The sequence below is a fragment of the Stenella coeruleoalba genome (genome assembly GCF_951394435.1).
Source record: "Stenella coeruleoalba genome assembly, chromosome: 18".
Classification (NCBI taxonomy): Eukaryota; Metazoa; Chordata; class Mammalia; order Artiodactyla; family Delphinidae; genus Stenella; species Stenella coeruleoalba.
The window spans coordinates 63,023,152-63,045,715 of NC_137164.1; the positions used below are offsets into that span (position 1 = coordinate 63,023,152).

Below are 22,564 nucleotides of genomic sequence, written 5' to 3' on the forward strand. Positions count from 1 at the left end.
CTAGACAAATCTAGAGTATGAGACATTCTCTAAGACATCTGACCTGCTGTCTTTAACATACCAATGTTGTGAAAAACAAAATCAAAAAGATGGGGATAGAGCCCTATATTTAAGAGGCTAAAAAGACATAACCAAAAGTAATGTGTGGACCTTTACTGGAGCCTGGTACAGGGAAAACAAAACAAAACAAAACAAAGAAAAAACAACCTATCAAGAGAATTTTGGGGATGTAGAGGGGGAAAAAATCTGTTTTCCCTTTACCCATTATTTTAGGTTCCCTGGATGGAAAATTATTCTAACAAAGGACAGATTAACAAGAGAAAAGCAAACAGAAGTTTATTAACCTGTGCATTGCATATACTCATGGAAGTACCCAGTGATGAGTAACTCAAAAAGGTGGTTGGAACTGGAGCTTGTATCTTACAAAAGAACAATAAATTTGTAGAGAAGTAACAAGACAAAAGAAAAACACCAAATTTCTAGGGTAGCAAATTGTGGGAAGGTAAATATATAGATAGGGAAACTAATGGATAAGGGGAACTTATCTTAATAGATAAGACGGGTTAGTGGACTTCCCCGGTGGCACAGTGGTTAAGAATCCACCTGCCAGTGCAGGGGACACGGGTTTGAGCCCTGGTCTGGGAAGATCCCACATGCTGCGGAGCAACTAAGCCCGTGAGCCACAACTACTGAGTTCGCGTGCCGCAACTACTGAAGCCCGCGTGCCTAGGGCCCATGCTCTGCAACAAGAGAAACCACTGCAATGAGAGGCCCGTGCACTGCAGTGAAGAGTAGCCCCCGCTCACAGCAACTAAAGAAAGCCCACGTGCAGCAACGAAGACCCAACACAGCCAAAAATAAATGTAAAAAAACAAACTGGTTAGTAAAGTTTGTTACATAGATTCCTCTGGTGCCATTTGTGGGCTGATCAGGGTGTACAGTTGTCTCTGGGGATTAACTTCTGTCCTTCCTGGTAGGGAGGGAAGAGGGGACATCTTTACAACTTTATGTATTTGCTTTTAAGCAAATAGAGGGCAGAGACTGGTCTGAATTCCATTTCTCCATTCCTCCATCCTAATCACTACTCAATTCTTTATTATCCAGATGCTCTCCCTCTCCCTCACCCCACACTCCACTAAAACGACCCTAGAAAATTTGCCTGCAGCGTGGCTGGAGCAAGTGGGTGCTTTTCAAGTCTTTGCCTTACTGAACTTCAACTGGACACCTGCTTGTTATTATATGTCTGTCCCACTGGCTTCTGTGGTGTTATTTCCTCCTGTTCTCTTCTACTCCTCTATTTTTATTTATTTTTTAAAAACGATTTCCTCTTAATCTCCTCCCTGGCTTCCTTGCCTGCAATTAAAACCCTGGTATTTCTCATGGCTTGCCTATGAATCACGCCGCCCACCATCAACTTTGTCATTTTGTATGTTCTCTTTCGGGTGATTTAAACCCCTCTTAGGGTTTTAATTGCCATTTAACTCCCAAATATGTATCTGTAGATCTCAAACCCTGCCCACCAATCTGAACATCAGATTCATGAGTTTGTTTGCTAAATACTTCCATTTGGATATCCCACAGATCCCTAAAGCTCACCATCTCCCAAATGTGATTTACCATTCTCCACTCTTTCCAATTCGATATTCAAAACCTTAAAATACCCCCCAAGAAAGTGCACCTCCCACGTATCATCAATCAACGAGTTTTTTTAATCTGAAGAGTTCCCACGTCTGTCACCGATGCTACCTGTTTGCAGTGCTGTGCTTCCGGCCTTATCATCACCAGCCTGATTGACTGCAATAACTTCATAACTTGGATCCCTGCAGGAGTTCAATCTTGCCTTCCTTTAAATTTATCTTTCATACTGTTGCCAGAATGAGCTATCAAACACGTAAAATTCTGCAGTCAAAAAAAAATGGCAAAAGATCTCATAATATGTAAACATGTTCCTGATACACTGCTTAGTGAAAAAGAGCAGGCTCCCAAACAGTACGTCCGTTAAGATCCCATTTTGGTTTTTTCAAATGTATACATGTGTTCCAAGGAATGAAATGAAGAACATACATCTGAACATCAGCAGGGGTTATCCTCCAGTGGTAGACAACGGCTGGTGTGCGTTTTTTATTGATTTAATTTTCCAAGTGTTCTGTAATGAGCACGTTATTAGTTTTGAAAATAGGAATTAGATAAATCTCACAAATCTAACGATGTCGATTTCTTCCTTAAGATCCCCAAATAACTCTTTGCTGGCAGAATGAGGTCCAAGCACTTTTTTCATGGCAGACAAGGCCATCCATGACTGGGCCACCACATTTCTCTCTGGCTTCATCTCCCCATATTATAGAGCAGGGTTCTCAAACATTAGCGTGCATCAGAATCACTGGGCCCTCTCCCCAAAGTTTCTGATTCTGTTAAGTCTGGGATGGAGTCCAGGAACTTGCAGCTCTAGCAACTGATAAAAATGCTGTTGGTCTAGGTACACATTTTTAAAAATTATTATGCTAAAATATACATTAAAAATGTACCATGTTAACTATTTTTAAGTGTACAATTCTGTGGCATTAAGTGCATTCAGTGTTGTGCAACCATCACCATTATCCACTTTCAGAACTTTTTCATCATCCCAAACAGAAAGTCTGTACCCATTAAACAATAACTCCCCACTTTGCCCCTCTCCCCCAGGCCCTGGTAAACCTCTATTATCCTTCCTGTGTCTATGAATTTGCCTACTCTAGGTTCTTCATACAAGTGGAATCATACTATTCCACTGTTTGTATAGACTACATCTTATTTATCCATTCATCTGTAGATGTACATACGGGTACTTTCCACCTGGCTGTTGTGAATAATGCTGCAATGAACATTGGTGTACAAGTATACCTGTTTGAGATACGGCTTTCAATTCTTTGGGATATATACCTAGGAGGAGAATTGCTGGATCATATGGTAATTCTATGTTTAAATTTTAGAGGCCCTATCAAACTCATTTCAAACTGGAGATCAGAAGCTCAGAAAAGAGATCCTGGCATAGAGATAAGGAATTGAAATTGGAAAAAGAAAAAAAAAAGATGGTAATTAAAGCGATGAGAGTAGATGACATTTCTCAGGAGGGTTTCTGAGGCTGGCAACTACAGGGATAACTCTTGCAGCGGAGGCGGAATGGAAGCAGATGGCGGCAAGTTGAGTATAGAGCAGGGAGGAAAGGGCAGCTTTCAGAGGGCTCTTGGAGACCAAAAGTTTTCAACTTAGCTGATTTCTTTTCTAAGGTTGTTCTTTTTTTTTTTTTTAATTTTAAGACAATTTTTTTAGAGTTTTAGGTTTATCACAAAATTGAGAGGGAGGTACAGAGATTTCTCATGTGCTCCCTTGTCCCTACATATGCATAGTCTCCCTCATTATCAACATCATTCACCAGAACGGTGCTTTTTTTTTTTTTAACCAAGGATGAATCCAAATTGACATACCATAATCACCCCAAGGACACAGCTTATCTTAGGGTTCACTCTTGGTGTTATATATACATTCTGTGGGTTTGGATAAATATAAATTGACATATGGGCATCATCATATTATCATACACAGTATTTTCACTGCCTGAAGGATCACAAAAATATGTGCAAGAACAAATGACACAGAACAAGTGTTTTTATTTTGTCAGCTACCCTCAATGACCAAACTCCACCAAAGACTATTTGCTCTCAGTTGGTCCCATTTTCTGCCTGTAACTTCCTACAGTTGCCTCCCTGAGATCGTACCCCCTCTCCCTTCGGCCCTCTCCCCTCTCCATTTTCTCTAGAGCTACAGACTACCTCCAAGAAGCATTTCTTCCCTACACAGCTAAGACCAGGGGACCATCATTTCAGTCGATCTCACTCAACTCTAGTCCCTGGGCCTCACACTGAGCCCAGCTCTGGCTCAATCTATTTCGACACATAGCAGAATTCTGCAATTACAGTGTTCGGCCTCAGTTTGTGTTTCACTCCTGTTTGGCAAATCCCCTTACTAATTTTCAATCTGCTTACTACACTTTTCCCAGGCCCTTATGCCACTCCTATGGCCCTCCTTCAACCACCTCTGAGTTAATAACCTTGCTTCCTACTCCACAGAGAAAACAAGGCACCAGTCACACACTGAGGCCAGAAAGCTGGGCATAGTCTTTGACCCTTTCCCTTTTCTGAATGTAATATCCAATCAGTTACCTTTTCAAATCATCTTAAAGTCTTTAGGCAAGAGAGGAACTAAAAATACATGGTAATCAAGTATTTAAAAAAATTTTTTACAGCAAAACAAAAACATACATTACTTTTAAAAAGGCCACATAATACATTAATAAAGTATCGATAATTTTATAAATAAAATCATTTTAAACAGTAAATACATGATAAAATTTCTCTGATACAAGATTACTTACATAGTTCAATGACCAATTTTGAAAATATAAAAATGACATCCTTCTTTCAAAAAATATTTAACTTAATTGTACAAAATTATCAAATAAAAAGTGCTAGATATGCTTCCATTTGTTCCATTTTTAAAGCAATTGTAGCACATCAGACCTTAAAAAGATAAATTAGGGCAAAAGGCTCATCCTGTACTGCCTAAAAAACTTCAGAGACTGTCTAGGCAGTGGGAAAGGATGGGAAGCTGAGTTCAATGCCAGCGAAGGCTGTCATCTGCCCAGAGCTATTACCTGTCCTTGTTCTCAGAACCAGGAGATTCCTCCTTCCTGGCCCACACCTACAGAAGAGTCTTTCTATGCTTACTGGTTCCTAATTTTTAGGAGAAAAGGTTTCTGAGAGAATTTTGATATTTACATCCTATGCTAATACTGAACCTCTTCTAAAGACTGAGGCATTTTACATTTGAATTTTATACAAAAAGTCATAATCTAATTCCAAATGAAAAGAGGACACTTCATTTGGTCGCTTGATTTCATATCATTTGTTGAGGTAGGATAAGTTTCTTCTTTCTCTGAAAACTGTCCCGACTATACAAACGGTGGTTATACTGGAAAGGGTTCTAATGCCTTTTCTGCATTCTTCCAGTTGTGAAAATTCTCTCTGTACCACTCAACTGATAAAACAAAAAGACAAAAATAAAAAACTAAACATCAGTTAACCAATATTTACTGAGTTCCTGCTAAGTAAGAAAAGCCTTGCCCATCAGCTAATGTGTAGGCAAGGATTGCCTAATGACGAAAACAATTTGATTTTGAACTAACCAATGATGTTAATCAGAAGATATTTCATCACCTGAAAACGTAGATTTAAAAATCAACAATTTTTTTCTTTTTAACTTCAAAAGTCCTTCAATACTGAATTTGCTGGTACAAGTATTAAAACATTCGAATTTTAGGGAATTCAGGGGGAAAGGGAGATAAATCACTTGTACTGGTTTTAAAGTCATAGGAAAAACAGTGTAGTATTTTGTTCATGTAAACATCACAATACTGCATGATAGGCACAGTGAGATGATGTCAACTTCCTTTTGTTAATATGTAAAATTATTTTATGTTGCTATCCTATTAATAAAGTTTTTTTAGTTGAAAAATAATAAATTATCTTTGAATTTGCTTTTTTTTTTTTTTTTTTTGGCTGCGCTGTGTGCGCAGCTTACAAAATCTTAGTTTCCTGACCGGGGCCCACAGCAGTGAAAGCACGGAGTCCTAACCACTGGACCACCAGGGAAGTCCCTGAATTTGCTTTTTCAAATTCAACACAAATATTTTATATGTCAAGCTCTGAACTGAGACTTTTTCCTACACTTGGGTATCTTTTCTCTTGAGTACATTTCTAAACAGAATTTAACATATATGCACAGACTATATATACACTTATTTTAGTGGCTATTTCTGCACATACTAAATTTGCTTCCTATTTGTTTCAGTATAAAAAGACTCAAGACGCTCAAAGATGGCAGCTGTCTCTATTTCACCAAACCTCAGATGCCTGATCTTAAGATGGACCGTTACTTTACATATTAGTAAGAAAGAAAAAAAGGTGAAATAATAAGACACTAGTGATTGTAAAACACATACCTCTCAAGGATGTGAAAAATGTGCATCTGAGAATCAATGAAACAGGCATCTGACAAATGCTAGTAAGACAGAGGAAGCCTACTCAGAAGTTAGCCTATGAAATTCAGGATACTTAATTACTAACGTTAGAAATACATTAAATGTAAAAATTTGAAAAGTGAAAGTGATTCACCGCGACACTGTCCGTAGCGTCCTAACATAAATTACTGTGCCTTAAAGTTTTTCTGATTCTCCCCCTCCCGCAAACAATCAACTCATAACATACTTGTTTTCTTTATTCCTTCTTTCCACGGCACTTTAGGTCTCCATCCTAAGCCATGTATTTTTTCTGATTTCATTGGATATCTCATGTCATTGGTAGGTCTTGGAAAACAAAACAGATTTAAAATGATACTGTGGATGTAAATTTACAAATGTATTTATTTATTTATTTTTGGCCCTGCTGCATGGCTTGAGGGATGTTCGTTCCCAGACTAGGGATTGAACTCAGGCCCTCGGCAGTGAAAGCGTGGAGTCCTAACCACTGGACCACCAGGAAATTCCCTATTTACAAATTTAAATATTGAGAGAAATAATGTGTGTCCATAATTCAAATTTTCTCTCAAAAAATTCTCCCTGCTGACACACTTATATATTTGTAAAATAAAGTATATGTTAAAAATCCTCTATAACCCAGAAGCCTAACCCTCTCTGTGGCTTACCCTTTTCTCATTTCAACCACAATCTAGGTATGAATGCAATGTCTCATATCTAAATGTTTGATGAATGAATGAATAAATACACATAAACTTGTTAGGATTCATGTTCCATGCCCTGGGTCTGGTAGTTTATACACATTATAAATTAAATTTTAAAATACTTCCATAGGCAAGATATTATTATCCCTATTTCACACTCAAGGAAATCTCAGACTTGGAAAGGGTCAATCACTTTCTTTAAGTCACACAGCTAATAATAATGCTACAGTTTATTGTTATGACATTTATTATCAGGAAAAAACATTCTAGCAGAAAACTCAAAAAAGGTAAACTTTTCTGGCTAAGTCCATACATTTTAAAATCTTATAAGTACCTAAGATTTCACAACCTTTCCCCAATATTTTAACTTGTTACTCACCTATCATTAACATAATCAACCCAGTTTTCCATTTCAGACTCTGAATTGGTCTCTTTGATCTGTCAAAATGGAGAAGACCTTCGAGTCAAATTATAAAGTGAGACCAGAAAATGGTATTCAACAACTGATTCAAAAGACAAGAAAAACAACCTCCTCCAAGTGGGGAAGACAGCTAAGACGAATAGCATTTTATTAACACTTTCCATACTTTATAACCTGAATTCCATCTGAAGCTCAGAGAGAATACACATTATATAAACTATAGGAGAAAATGAATTTTTTTGGCTTTTGGTTATTACTCAGTGTGATACTGTGATTTAAAATAAGAAATATATATTTGGTGTTTATCCCTGCTCCTGGCACAGAGTTCCTAAAACCTTTGGAATTTCCTGGTGACGAGAGATAAAGGTGTCTTTTGCTGTTCATAAGTTCCTTTCAACCACACCAGAGTTCAGGTTAATACGTGATTTTTGGAAAGCACCTAAGGATGAAGACTGCTTGCCAAGGGAACCAACCACGTGATTGGAGAGATGGAACTCAGCCTCCCTGCCCCCACCTCCAGGGAGGGGAAGGGGACCAGAAGTGGAACTAATCATCAGTGGCCATGATTCAATCAATCATGGCTACTTAATGAAGCCTCCATAAAAACCCAAGAGGAGAGCTTCCAGGCTGCTGAACACACGGAGGTGCTGGGAAGGCGGCACACCCGGAGAGGGCAGGAAGCTCCACACCCTTTCCCTCAGATCTTGCCCTATGCATCTCCTCCATCCTTTGTAATAAACTGGTAATCTAGTGGGTAAACTGTTTTCCTAAGTTCTGTGAGGCCCTGTAGCAAATTACCTCAGACTTATATACCTCGTTGATCAAAAGCACAGGTGACAGCCAGGTCTTGGGGTTGACATGTGAAGTGAGGGCAGCCTTGTGAGACTGAGCCCTTAACCTGTGGGATCTGACACCATCTCCAGATAGATAATGTCAGAACTGAGTTAAATAGTAGGACACCGAGCTGGTGTCTGAGAATTGCTGGGCGTGGAAAACTCACACGTTTGGAGGACAGAGTGTTCTGTGAGTGGTGTAAAGGAAAACAAGTTTTTTCCATTCATTCAGTCGCTCTTTTTACTGAATCCTGAGATTTATAATCGATGCTCACTAGTACATAAAAACACTCATAACTATTATCTATATATCAATGTTCCTTGATTCTAGGACACACAATTTAACATTCGATTTTCTGAAACTGAATATGTCTTACAATGGGTATGCACATTTAACGTTGTGGAATTGTTTTCCTGAAAAGCTGCGACTAAATGAGTGATGCAGTTTCAAATAATGACACATCTCTGCATACATATGGAATTATGAAGTTCCTTTTTTTACCGGTTCACTTTTCAAAGGTGTAAATTGTTGATTTTGACAAAATTAGTGATTACTGCCACTAATTTAGTGACAATTTTGAAAATACTACCCTTTTATAATATATACATACCAGTTGTATTAGTTCTTTGGCAAGCTGGAGAACTGACATTTCAAAATTGGTTCCAATGTTATAAATTTCACCGGGTTTTCCCTTTTTGAGGACAGTGAGAAATGCTTCTACTACATCAGTAGCATAAAGGAAGTTTCTTGTTTGAAGCCCTGATCCATGAATGCAGCTAAAAAGGTGAAATGAAAGGGAATCATAAAGTGTAAAAAAAAAGTAAGCTCTCCCAAACCAGGGTAAGGCAATGATTGGGTACAATTACAGAGAAGGCAATTCCCATGAAGATCCTAGACATCTCTTACTGAAAATACAAATTCTCATGACTTCCAGATTTTATCCATAATTCTTAACTGACCTCCAAACCCACTGTGGGTGCTCACTAGGAAAGCGGCAAACATGTAAGTGACCCCTGCAGAAATATTTATTCATCAATTTTATACCTTAAGTTCACTTTGAAGACTATCTACAGTTCAGTTAAATCTTTTGAAAAAGTAAAATTATATAAAGATAGATGACAAATTTTAATGCTATAACTCAAAGTTTTAGGATGGATTATTTAAGAATTAAAATTATCTTAGTAATCAAATTATAAAGATGAATTATACTTTATAATTATTTTTTAAACTATTACACTGACTGTAGAAGGAATTCTTAAGTTTGTTGGGACATTAAATCCCAAGGCCTCCAACTCTAACACTTTATGATTTTCAAGAAACACTGACACTAAATACTCTAGCATACCAGAAAAACATGGGTACAAAGGTAAATAACATACCATTTCCTGTTGTGTTGAAGTAAAGATATAAATTTTGGAATAACCTAAAAGAATATTTAAATTATCATTTCAGACTTTGGAAATTCATTCATTAATATAAACCTGAACTCATCGTAAGATTAAAAGATTATTATTGTTAAGAAATACACTTATGGGCAAATTCTAATTCTTATCAGGAGTTCAAGAAACACTTCTTATAATTTTGATAAGTAAAAGAACTGTAAGATCATTTCCTATTTCACAAATACGAGTTATTTGCTAGATAAAAATGAAGATAAAATGATATAAATAGTGAAAAAGTTCAGAAGAAATCTTCCTGAACAGTTTTCTGTCACTGCAAGCTCACTTCTGTGTTGATTTCATACGAGCAGGAATCATATACTTTTTACTTTACATACAGTACTTATTCAATAAGTGCTTGTGAAATTAATAAAAAGTAATTCCAGTGCCACTGGATTCAAAGAAAATTTGTGTCAAACATGGTGAGATAAGAAATTATTAAATTTATAATAAGTGTTAAAAAATTAAGCCAAATATATATTAATATCAGCAGATCACGATCTGGCCCTTTCCTTTGGGCAGACAGATCAAGGCAACCAGCGGCTAAGAAGTGAGAAAACCCAGCTCTAAATTTAGGCAGTGAAATATATGTATAACTGATTCACTCTGCTGTACACCTGAAACTGACACAACATTGTAAATCAACTATACTCCAATACAAATTTTAATAAATAAATAAATAAGTAAATTTAGGCAGTGAGACTAGTAGTTACTTAACATTGGGCTTAATGATACAGAATCAACCACACACATTTTCCGCCTTTTAACTACATTTCTTTATTTGCTAAACTACTTTCTGGATGACATTCAGGCCTGCAACAATACAGAGGAGTTGGGGAACAGCTAATCGGCTGCCTTTAAGACAAGTTTATGTACAAGCTTCCTGCATCACTCTCTAACTAGTGTCTACGTTTCTGTACAGCCTGACATATGGTCTGACTGCATACTAGGAAGGAGTCTTCACTGGTGTGACAGTAGTGATGGGAGTACTCTATAGTGTTTTAGAATCCTGCAAAGTACAAGGCATTTTCACACACATCATCTCACTGGACTCTTCAAAATCCTTCCTAAGTATTATCATTACCCGTCGATTTAAAGACAATGCTCAAAGGACCTAAGGTCATCCCAGCTGGTGAGTATCAAGTTGAGACTTAAACTCAAGTTTTCAAACTCTAAACATGATGAGATTTGTATGTGGCCTATGAAGTATTTATAATTACGGTTAATTGCAACATAAATTCTTTGGACAAATAACTGAAGAGGGATTATTTTAAATAATGAGAAGTTACAATCACTAGAACACATCAGGAATTCAAAAGTAAAATGTACCTTTTCTGGATATTGATGTGGTCCATAAACATTACTGCTTCGTGTGATGACAACTGGAAACTTAAAGAGAGTTCGACATTAAGGTAATGGAAGGGTCCAATAATAATGATTATCTAAAGATAAGCAGTTTTAACATATGGGCACTTTTGACTGAATAATTCCACGCACCTTAAGGACAGAAGCAAAGGGATTTTTTTTCTAATGTAAGGTTCCTGAAAAGACAGGAGAGGACGGGATGCAGATACAGGCAGAGGTTCCAAAAGGAAGAAGAGGAATAGTGTCTTCACTGAGACAAGGGAAGGATGAATACAGATGGAGGTGGGTTTGTAGGTCTGATAGCAGGAAATTAAGGACATTTCTACCTGATTCTTTCAGAGACCACTGAGATGTTAAACTTCAAGTTGGCTTTCTCTGTTGGACCAACCCTTACAAATAAAAAGAGCATCCGTGGAGGGAAAAGACCAGTGCTACTGGAACACAAAAGGCTAGAGAAGCTGAAGCAATCCCTTGGTTCGCCTTTCTGACCCAGTCCCTAATAACTCTGGAAGATCAGTGGGAAGCCAAGTGCAGGGGTTCCAGCTGATGATTCATAGTGGGCAAGGCTCCTGCACGGACACTGACACAGCCACTGGGGTAAATCTATCTCCCTTTCATGAGGGGCCGAGAGGAGCAGTGGCTGGTAAGGGAATCTGCCCTCCCACTGTCTTCCTTCACTCAGAGGACTCCTGGGAATCAGGACATTACAACAGGGCTTTTCACTCTAGCTGTAACACTCTACCTATTAGTGAAGCAGAAAAAAATATATACATAAATTATTCCTTTAAATGATGAACTGGATAAGAAGCAGGTCCCTGCTTTGTCCACACAATATTGGAAATCAGTTTTTAAAATTCCTTAATATATAACTTTTCTTAATCTATGTCTGCCATCCTAAAAATGAAATGTTGCTAATGCTAACTTGGAGTTTTAACACCTAAGTCCAAAGAAAAATGATTCTAGAGTTTCTGAGGTCAGTTCTTACCCTGTATCGTTCCCAGTAAGACTGTACAAAACACTCAGCAGCTGCTTTAGATGATGCATAAGGATTTGTAGGTTGTTTGGGAGAAGATTCATCAAATTCCTAATTTTAAAAAGACATATTAAAAAATAAGTATAAGGTATACTTTCTAAGTAGAAAAATCGGAGAACATATTACAAACTTGAAATGTAAATCAGTACATTTAAAAAACATTTATTGAGGACGTCCCTGGTGGTGCAGTGGTTAAGAATCCTGCCAATGCAGGGGATACGGGTTCGATCCCTGGTCCAGGAAGATCCCACATGTCGTGGAGCAACTAAGCCAGTGCGCCATGACTACTGAGCCTGCGCTCTAGATCCCGCGAGCCACAACTACTGAGCGCACGCGCCGCAACTACTGAGGCCTGCGCACCTAGAGCCCACGCTCCGCAACAAGAGAAGCCATCGCAGTGAGAAGCCCACGTACCGCAAGGAAGAGTAGCCCCCACTCGCCGCAACTAGAGAAAGCCCGCAGAGCAACAAAGACCCAACGCAGCCAAAAAAAAAAAAAAAAATTTATTGAAACCCAACTATGTGCCTGGCATTTTTCTAAGCACTTTACATGCAGTAACTTCTTTAAAGTTCATAACAACCCTGTAAGGCAGGCAGACAGAACAGCAAGTGCAAAGGCCCTGAGACAGACTGTGTCTAATGGAACTACAAGGAGGCTAGTGTGAGGGAAGAGAAATGTGAGACGAGGTCTGAAAGCCAGAGGCCAGAGCATGTGGAACCTTGAAGGCCACTGTCAAAACACTGATGGGTTTTGATGACAGTAATATCATGATCTGACTTATATTTTTAAAAGCATTCTGGCTACTGTGTCAGATCTGATGTAGGCTGACAGGAGTACAAGCTTACCTGATAAAAACTGCAAAGAGAGTTTGCAAATGGTTGTTCCTCAGAAGTGGGATTGGGCACTGAGGAGAAGTGGTCAGGGTCTGCTTTTACTCATTATAAGTCTTTTCAAACTACTTGGTTTTTTTCCCACTATGTACATGTTTTGGTAAATAAATGCATTTAAAAAATAAAACAAAACAAAATGAGGTCATTGTAAACACTGACTATGAAAAATACAGACTGGAGAATGGAGCCTCTCTTTGCATAAAAAGTATAATGTTTACAAATGATTAACAAAGGAGAACAGATTCCAGTTTCTACAACAATTTCACACTCACTCCTTGACAGTACAATATGCTTTGCTGAGTGGAAGAGAAGGGAGACAGGCCTTATGCTGCAGCGTAATTTACACATGCTTTGGCCCATGGGAATGACATTCATGATGTAAGACTGGGTGATCAGGGAAAAGCTGCTGCTCGCTTGCAAAATATGTCGGTCAAATTACATATATAAATCTGTACCAGACTAGGCTGTCGTTCCCCATTTGGGGTGGTACTATTTGATTTGAACAGAAGACACAACGGAATAATATTCTGGGGAATCCCGTAAGTGTGTATAATCAGAAGATGAAAAAAGTCCAGAGTAGGCTTTCATAAGACAGGTTTGTATGGTGGTATGGGGTAAGTAGGTGAAACAGTCATTTTCTTTTTATAATATCTGTTTTATTTATTTAATTTATTTTTGGCTGCGTTGGGTCTTTGTTGCTGCGCGCGGGCTTTCTCTAGTTGCGGTGAGCGGGGGCTACTCTTCATTGTGGTGCGCAGGCATCTCATTGCGGTGGCTTCTCTTGTTGCAGAGCAAGGGCTCTAGGTGCGCAGGCTTCAGTAGTTGTGGCACTGGGCTTCCCTAGTGGCTCAGTGGTTAAGAATCCTCCTGCCAATGCAGGGGACATGGGTTTGAGCCCTGGTCTGGGAAGATCCCACATGCTGCGGAGCAACTAAGTCCATGCTCTGCAGTTACTGAGCCTGTGCTCTAGAGTCCGTGAGCCACAACTACTGAGCCCACGTGCTGCAACTACTGACGCCCACGCGCCTAGAGCCCGTGCTCTACAACAAGAAAAGCCACTGCAATGAGAAGCCTGCGCACCGCAATGAACAGTAGCCCCCGCTCGCCACAACTAGAGAAAGTCCATGTGCAGCAACAAAGACCCAATGCAGCCATAAATAAATAAATAAATAAATATTAAAAGTTATTTAAAAAAAAAAGTAGTTGTGGCGCATGGGCTCAGTAGTTGTGGCACACGGGCTTAGCTGCTCTGCGGCATGTGGGATCTTGCCGGACCAGGGCTCGAACCTATGTCCCCTACATTGGCAGGCGGACTCCTAACCACTGCGCCACCAGGGAAGTCTGAAACAGTCATTTTCTAAGCTCACCTTATCAAGACTGCCTCCATAGACCTCATCTGTGCTGACATAAATAAATTTCTCCACTCTGGCTTCATGAGCAGCACTTAGCAAAACGTGAGTGCCATAAACATTAACATATGTAAACTCAAAGGCACGGACAAATGAAAGATCTAAAAAAAAAAGAAGAAAAAGCTAGAAGAATTCCACTCAAGGGACAAAGCAAATATTAAACAGTAGACTCAGGCTTAAGGAAAGCTCTATTCACGTTTCTTCATTCACCACAACTGCAATGGTGTTAAAAATAACATAAGGTGCATTGCTACTTATGATTTCTTTAAACACAAATTACATAGTACATGTGAATTCTTAGAACCTAGAAAACTATCAGTGCTATATTGCAGGAAATACTTTTTTTTAATTCAAAAAAGAAATGATACATCTAAAATTTAAAATGCTCTTAAATTTTAAAAAATTTTGGAACTAAAAGGTAGGAGGGTTTGCTTTGCTGGTATCAAGAATTATTATAAAGTTACAGTAATTACAGTGTGGTCATGGCATAAGGATAGACAAAGACCAATGGAACAGAACAGGAGCCCAGAAACAGAACCATGCATATATGGGTACTTGGTCTCCAACAAAGGTGGCAATGGGGAAAGGTTGATTCTTTCAATAAATGGTGCTGGGTCAAACTGATATTCATATGGGGAAAATATCTGAATGTAGAAGGCAAAACAATAACTTTTATGAAGAGAATATAAGAGAATATCTGCATGACCTTGGAGGTAGGAAAAGAGTTCTAACACAGAACGCAAAGAGCACTGACCATAAAGGAAAAGGCTGATAAACTGGACTACACTGAAATGAAGAATTTCAAATCATCAAAAGATATCATTAAGAAAGTGAAAAGGCAGGGAAATTCCTGGCAGTCTGCTGGTTAGGACTTAGCACTCTCACTGCCAAAGGCCTGGGTTCAATCCCTGGTTGGGGAACCCAGATCGCACAATGCAGCTGAGGTGAGGTGAGGTGACGTGACGTGAGTTGAGGGGGGGTGAGATGAGATGAGATAAAATAAAATAGAAAGGAAGGGAAAAGGCAAATCACAGATTGGAAAAAAGGTAGTGGAAAAGGTTTGAATTCAGAATATATAAAGGACTTATAAAAATCTGTAAGGAAAAAACTGACAACCCACTTGAAAATGGTAAACAGACTTACACAGAAACCTTCCAAAGAGATATACAAAGAGGAAAGGGAGGAGGATAATCCAGTAAACAAATGCAAAGGTTTTTAACATCATTCATAATCAGGGAAAAATATAATAAAAGCACCAAAGATTGACAACAGGAAGTACTGGTAAGCACCTCATAAATTGTTGGAAGGAAAACCACTTTATCATTAACCAAGTAAAAGGATTTGTTCTACCAGATATGAAAACACTACATTAGTCAATATACTGTGTGATCAGCACAGGCACAGACAGATAAGACCAATGGGGAGTTGAGAAACAGATACTCATATAGATGCTTGATACATGACAGAGCAGTGGAAACTGGTGAACTTTCCCATAAGTGGTAGAGGTCCAATTGGCATTCAAATAGAAAAAAATGAAATTGGACTCTTATCTAATACTGCATATAAAAATGAGTTTCAGATGGATTACAAATCTAAATGTGAAAGGCAAAACTATAAAGCTTTTCAAAGATAACACAGAAGAATATCTTCATGACCTTGAGGTAAAAGAGGATTTCTTAAGACCCAAAAAGCATTCAGCATACCATAAAAGATATATAAATTCACTGAGAATTTATATAAGAACATCTGTTCATCAAAACACACTAGCAAAAAGATGAAAAAATAAGCCACAGAGTGGGAGAAGATATATATATAATACACATAACAAAGGACTAGTATCCAGTGTGTGTGTATATACACACACACACACACACACACACACACATATATATATACACACACATATATATATATTCCAACAAATCAATGAGAACTGATTTAAAAATTTTAAAATGGGCAAAAGATTTCAACAGCATTTCACAAAAGAAGAAACTGAAATTATTAATAAACATATAAAAAGCACACAGCTTCATCAGTAATCAGGGAAATACAAATTAAAAGCACAATCAGATGCCACTCTACACACTACTGAGATTGACAAAAATGGAAAAGACTGACACAACTAAGCTTTGGTGAGATCTAGAATAATCTAGAAGGCCTCATATACTCCTGCAGGAGAAGAAACTGGTATAACTGCTTTGGAATACAGCTGGAAATTATCTCCATGTTGAAGTGTGCAGATCTTACAATTCCAGTTATATATTGAGAGAAATGTGTATTTATGTGTACCAAGATGCATGTGTAAGAATGCTCATGGTACTATTGTTCAAAATTGCTCCAATGTGCAAACAATCCAAATGTCCATCAAGAGTAAAACAGACACAGGAATTGTGGTATATACTTAGAATGGAACATTGTATGTCACTGACAAGGAACGAATTACACCTACACCCAACTGCATGGATGAATCTCCAAGGATGAAAAAGCAAGACCAAAAACCCTTCATGTTATTTTATATATGCATTTTTATAAAATCTAAAAACAGGCAAACTAACCTATACTGTTTAGAGATAAATACAGAAACAGTAAAACTGCAGAGAACACCAAGGGAAATTATAACTTAAAAATCAGGTAATAAGGCAGTAGTAATACTACTACTAAAGAGGGTTCAGCAACATTCTTTTGTTTAGGTGATGGCTACATGAGTATTCACATTATCATTATTCATTTAACCTTACTTCTAAATTCTTCTGAATATATATTACATTTCACAATATAAAATGTTATACAAATTATTAGAAGATATCTTAGGACAAAACAGTACAGATAACAATATAATGTTCAACTGTGTATCTACCACCCACCTTAAGAAAAACAACATAAAAATATAGCTGAAGGCCCATTTCCCCAGAAGTAATCACTAATTCTGGATTTGGCTAAACTCAGTTTTAAGATAACATTCAAGGTTACATTTTACCCTACGCTAACACAAGGGATCTGAATAGCACCAAGTATCTAGATGACAGAGTGACTATGGGCTTTTCTGGTAAAACATGGTATATGTCCTTTCACATACATTAAGTACCTACTTGTTCAACCCCATTATTGGACCTTGATTTTGGCTAGTTAGCCACTGGAAACAAACATCTGCCCATCATTAAACAATGCTTACCTACATGTGTTTGTGCAGCAAAATGTAGTACTATGTCTATTTTCTCTGTTTCAAAAAGTAGTTTCACGAAGTGAGAATCACATATGTCACCCTATATAAAAAAACAAACATGAAAAATCTAAGTTTCATTGAGCACTCCCAACCACAATAACCATTTTACTTCATGAACAAAAACATGATAAGAAAAAAAATTAATCCCCTCCCCCAGGTATAAAAGAGAATACCTTGAAAATTCAACTGAGGGGTCAAATACAATAATGAGGTATTTCTTCAGCATCCTAGGATACCAGATATTCAATTCAAAATATGTTTTTGCAAATAATTGTCTAAAACAGTATTTTTTTGAGCACCAACTACTTCTGTGGACTGTGCCAGCTTTTTTTCTTAACATTCTTGCCAACCTAAGGTAACTATGTTAACAGGAAAAAATTTAAACATACTTTTAAAAGTTTGAGATAACCACTATTGAAATATATTCAAAGTAAGTATAACAACTGGAATGATGGATTTCACCACAACTAAGTAAACTTATAAGTATTTTTAATGTTATATGTACGTTTAGTTCTAAAAATACGTATTCTCAACAATTCTTCAGTGACTAAAGGAGACACTTTGAAATAGAAGAAAAAAATTATGAAATGTTTGCTTAGTATATTCTTTAAGATTTGTGGTTAAAAAGAGAGTTTATAGAATCACTTTAAAAAACATAAATCAGGGCTTCCCTGGTGGCGCAGTGGTTGAGAGTCCGCCTGCCGATGCAGGGGACATGGGTTTGTGCCCCGGTCCGGGAAGATCCCACATGCCGCGGAGCGGCTGGGCCCGTGGGCCATGCTCGCTGAGCCTGTGCTCCGCAACGGGAGAGGCCACAACAGTGAGAGGCCCGCGTACCGTGACCTGGCTGCTTGGTTTATACTTTGGACTACCATGGGCTTGTATGGTGGGGTTTTTGACTACTGACTGGCCCGCGTAATACCCTACTTTATTACCAATCTCTTTAAATACCAGCAAGGCCTTATGAAGAAGGCTAGTTGAGGACCTAAAAATCACACACCATGGAATTTCAGTCAGCTACTCATAGATCTGCCAAGGCACCAAAAATAACATGTAGCTTTATATGCAGTATCAATCTACAAGTAATATTCTCTATAGCACATGGTACTACTGGAAATTAAAAAGGTCTTTAATAAGCATGCTTCCAAGCCCATATTACACAAGTTTACAAAGTAGAAAGATATAATGTCTAAATGACTAAAGAGGCACAGTATAAAATAATTATATAACTATAAGAATACTTCCATACCTGTATAAATTTGTAATTTTGTTTATTAGAAATGGTTTCAAGATTCTTCAGGCTTGCACAGTAATCCAGCTTAAAATAAGTAAGGATGGGGGAAAAACAACACAAAAAGTGATAACAGCTTTTCCTATAAAATATCAATTTATTTAAAATACTATAGATTTCTGATCATAACACAAAAACGTGTCTTCTTAAAGTGTTTGCTCTCAGTGTTTTTAGAAGTTTCTGATAGCTTAAAAGTAAAAAAAAAAACGAACAAAAATATGTAATTTTTTACCTTTTCAAAATACAAAAAAATTAATTTTTATAAGCCTCTCCTTTAAAAAATTTTCCTGCCCAGATTTGCCTTCAGTCACTGGGGGCTGTAAGAGTTCACCATTCCTTACTGAAAAGGAATTAGTGATTGAATACAATTACACCTGTGTTACACATATTGTAACTCATTATGCTTCTTCCTGAGTTAACCGTTGGTAAATCAGTGTATACAGATGGAGGAAAAAATTACTGTCCATGATATTATGGCAGGCAAAAATTATTAAGACTTACAGATTATTTTTTGTCTCTATATATTTTTTACTATTACGTTTTATAAAATTAAGGTAACTAATTGTATCTTGTGTTCAAAGTCAACAACACAGTGATTACCAATCATGGCTTTCAGAATCTCCAGGGAACTTCCAATTATTACAGAAAAATTCTCAAAACGAAATTAATTTACATGCACTTTAGTTTTTAAAATAAATATATAATTTTCAGGAGGTGGCAGTTATAAAATCATATAATAAAATAATCAGAGTATCTCAATGCCAAAAAAGGTTAACAATCACAAGATTACACTAAATACTGAATTCAGAGTGAAGATTTTCTTTTAGTAAAAATACTGTACTTAAAACCTTTACGTTATGGGCTATCATAACAAATTCAAAAGTTTCAAGACTTTATGTAAGATCTAAAACTGTATGAACACATGACTATATAGGCTCCTAAGCTGCTAAAATGACTAAATAAAAAACTAAGATATCAGCAGGACAGGATTCTAATACTTTTTTAAAATATAAATAAGTATCAGCACACAGGGCTCTTTTTTTTTTTTTAAACACAGAGCTCATTTTTATAAAACTTACCTTGTCTAGATTTATGATCATATAGTTTGGATAATCTTCTACTAAGGAGACAATCACATGTGATGCACTATAGAGAAAAGCGTATCTTGTTAGCAGAGAATTTAACCTTTTCCTTAAATTCTCAAACGTTATCCTAAGTTGTTGAATATTAGGAAACTATTCAAAGATACCTTCAAATTGCTGCAAGATAACAGAAATGATGTAACTATGCTGAATATATACACATCCACACTTTTCATTAATCTTCTCAACAGTACTGATATACAAAGTCTTACACTCCCTTTACACTACGGTGAAGAGAGAATTTACTGGTCCTGGGTATAAGAAAATAATTAACCAAATGATGCTGTCCATGCATACTTTGAGCGTGGTAGTAAAGCAGTATCATGAATACAATGGGTGGTGTTCACTGCAGATGGACTTAAATGACAATGTACCTTTTCAGAGACTGCAGGTATAAACTATGTAAAAATTAAGCTGTTATGAGCATAGGAGTTGTCCATGTTCACAGAAGCCTATTGCAATTGCTATTTCTTGGTATAAGAATTTGGTGGTGTAAAGTGGTAAACCTAGGTTTCCAAGGCTAAGAACTGCTGAAACCATCCTGAAGTTAGTGGCACAGAGGGTTTTAGAGGACCCTGAAATGGAGCCAGAGGCATCTCTCAGTGAGATGATCCACCAGATTTTTATCATATACACCAAAACATTGGGCTCCTAGGAACAAATTATGAATTCAGAGTTTGTACTTGACAGCCCTTTCACAGAACTTTCTAGGACGTACCTTTCCTGGACCAGCACTGTTCCACCCTTTTATGCCCACGCTCCCCTTTTCATTAAGTGAAACTTGCCTGGTACCCTCCTCCAAACCACTGTCAGATTGGAAGAGGTGATCTGATATACTAATGGGGGAGGGAAGCATTCTTCCAGGAGTTGAGGGAACCACAGTCTCTGCCCTCACTCGGTTTACATCCTAGGGTTGGGATGCAGGCAATAAGCAAGTAAACACAAATACGCAATATAGTTTCAGGTAGTGATAAGTGTGTTAGTTGGGAGAGGGGCTATTTTAGATAGGGTGCTCAGCTAAGGCTGGGAGGAGGTGACCTCTGCGTAAACATCTGAACTGAGAGATGCAAACAGCCTAAGCAAAGAGGAAGCAAGTGCAAAGGCCTCAAAATAGGGGAAACTAGCCTCCTGGGTTCCAGGAACTGCAAGAGGCTCAGAAAAGCAAGAGGTGGAAGGACAGGGGATCCGGTTTGAGCTTTGACACCTGAGCGTCTTCCAGACATGGTAAAGAGTTTACATTTTATTCTAAGTCCGACAGGAATCTTTGGAATGAAATTACGCACTTATTTACTTAATAAACACTGACTTGTGCGTGAGAACAGGCTTTAAGGGAACAAGAGTAGAAGCAGTGTGACCAATCAGGAGGCTACAGTAGCAGTCTAGGCAAAAGCAGACATTAACAGGGGCTAGGGTAGAACAGGGGAGGAGGGTGAGAAGTGGTCTCTTCGGAAGGAGTGAGAGAAGACTTGCTGATTAAATATGGGTGTGAGAGGGAAAGAGGCTTCAAACGACTAGTACAGGTCAAAACACCGACAGAGGACTTTTTTAAGTCTGCTGAATAAATGAAACCCTTATCATAATCCCAAAACCGGTTCATGGAGCCTATATGTCCAAGGCCTGTGTATCGTGGGCCCTTGGCTCGGGTTGAGGCAGTTGGTGAGAAGCTTACTGCAAAGGGGGCGCACTCAGAAGAGTGACAGGTACCTCTCGGGCCAGATAGAAAGGTGGACAGTACCACAGCACTTCTGCTTAGTTTGGGAGGCGTTTAAAAGACGTCGTTTCAAAGGAGCCACGCACGTCTTCGCAGGCCGGGAAGTGGAGAGAAAGTGGGATGATCCTAGTCGTGCGTTAAGACCCTCCCCCTGTCAATCAGATCCCCGAAGCTGATCCCAAATTGCCAAGGGCAAGCAGAGGCGCAGGGAAAGGTTGGGGTTTCTGGGGAGCCACTACTCTGCCAGCGGCGCCGTTACCTACATGAAACCAGCACCCCCGGTCACCAGGACCCGCTTCGCAAAGCCGTTGGGAGGACGCAAGGGCTCGGCCCGTCCCGCAGCCAACATCTCCCAGCTCAGCAGGGACTGGAACCGTAAAACGCCACGTTTGTAGATCGTAGGGAAGTTCCACTACGACTTTTTGCGACGCGTCTCCCTCCCCCGACACGTTAACGGGGCAGGCAGCGGTCGCTTCCGGAGCTCGGGCTGACTTGTCCCCGCCCACTGACGGCTGGGCGGGGCCTCCGGGTGTGCGGTCCGCGCAGCGCCACTGCGCAGGCGCAGCTCTTCTCTGCCAACACCTCGGAGGATTGGAGTGACCGGCGTAGCTGGGAAAGTAGGGTCTTAAAGGTTCCGGGGCAAATGACACCACCGTGGATTAGGCTTTACTTAGCTACACATGTGGTCGGAGTTAGGAATGATTACCTTCTTTTCATTCTTGAACTACAGCGATCTCCACAGATTACTCACCGGTTGAGCTGAGAACTCCAGTTCTCTTAGTTCTCTTCTTGCAAACTGTGGAGATGGGAGGTTGGAATTGCAAAATGGCCTTTTACTTTCTCGTCGGCACCATTTACAGACAGTGCGGGCCGCTTGCAGTCGTGGTAAAGATGTTCCCTAGATCCTATCCTTAGATCCTTTCCTACTGTTCTTTCCCTACTGCCCACCCTGCCTCAGCCTCCCTGCCCTGCTTTGGTCTTCCTTGCATTTCCCAGGCATGCTTCTTCTCTTGGGCTTGGGTGCACTTTCCT

At 38.7% G+C, this 22,564-nt stretch overlaps 1 protein-coding gene across 2 annotated transcripts; it reads right to left on the reverse strand.

Annotated features, from left to right (window-relative positions):
- Positions 1-3,831: 3,831 nt before the first annotated feature.
- TGDS (TDP-glucose 4,6-dehydratase) lies at positions 3,832-21,943 on the reverse strand. Of its 2 annotated transcripts, XM_079903130.1 has the most exons (12): positions 21,796-21,943; positions 19,759-19,825; positions 18,638-18,706; positions 17,338-17,428; positions 14,124-14,266; positions 11,819-11,917; positions 10,798-10,857; positions 9,409-9,452; positions 8,640-8,805; positions 7,154-7,212; positions 6,303-6,400; positions 3,832-5,073 (listed from the first exon to the last, which is right to left on the reverse strand). In XM_079903130.1, exons 1-12 carry the CDS (start codon positions 21,879-21,881, stop codon positions 5,003-5,005), a joined length of 1,053 nt encoding a protein of 350 aa, XP_079759256.1. In that variant the 5' UTR covers positions 21,882-21,943; the 3' UTR covers positions 3,832-5,002. The 2 variants fall into 2 exon arrangements, with proteins under 2 accessions (XP_079759256.1, XP_079759257.1); XM_079903131.1 differs by lacking the exon at positions 18,638-18,706.
- Positions 21,944-22,564: the final 621 nt, after the last annotated feature.

What these genes read in the sequence shown, in the direction of transcription:
- TGDS (XM_079903130.1), bottom strand. Translation starts at nt 21,881, where the DNA reads ATGTTGGCTGCGGGACGGGCCGAGCCCTTGCGTCCTCCCAACGGCTTT. An exon ending in TGCTGCACAAACACATGTAG is followed by an intron (nt 14,267 to 17,337) that starts GTAAGCATTGTT and finishes TTTTTTTTTTAG; the next exon opens with ATCTTTCATTTGTCCGTGCC. An exon ending in CTTACTGGGAACGATACAGG is followed by an intron (nt 10,858 to 11,818) that starts GTAAGAACTGAC and finishes ACTCTCTTTAAG; the next exon opens with TTTCCAGTTGTCATCACACG.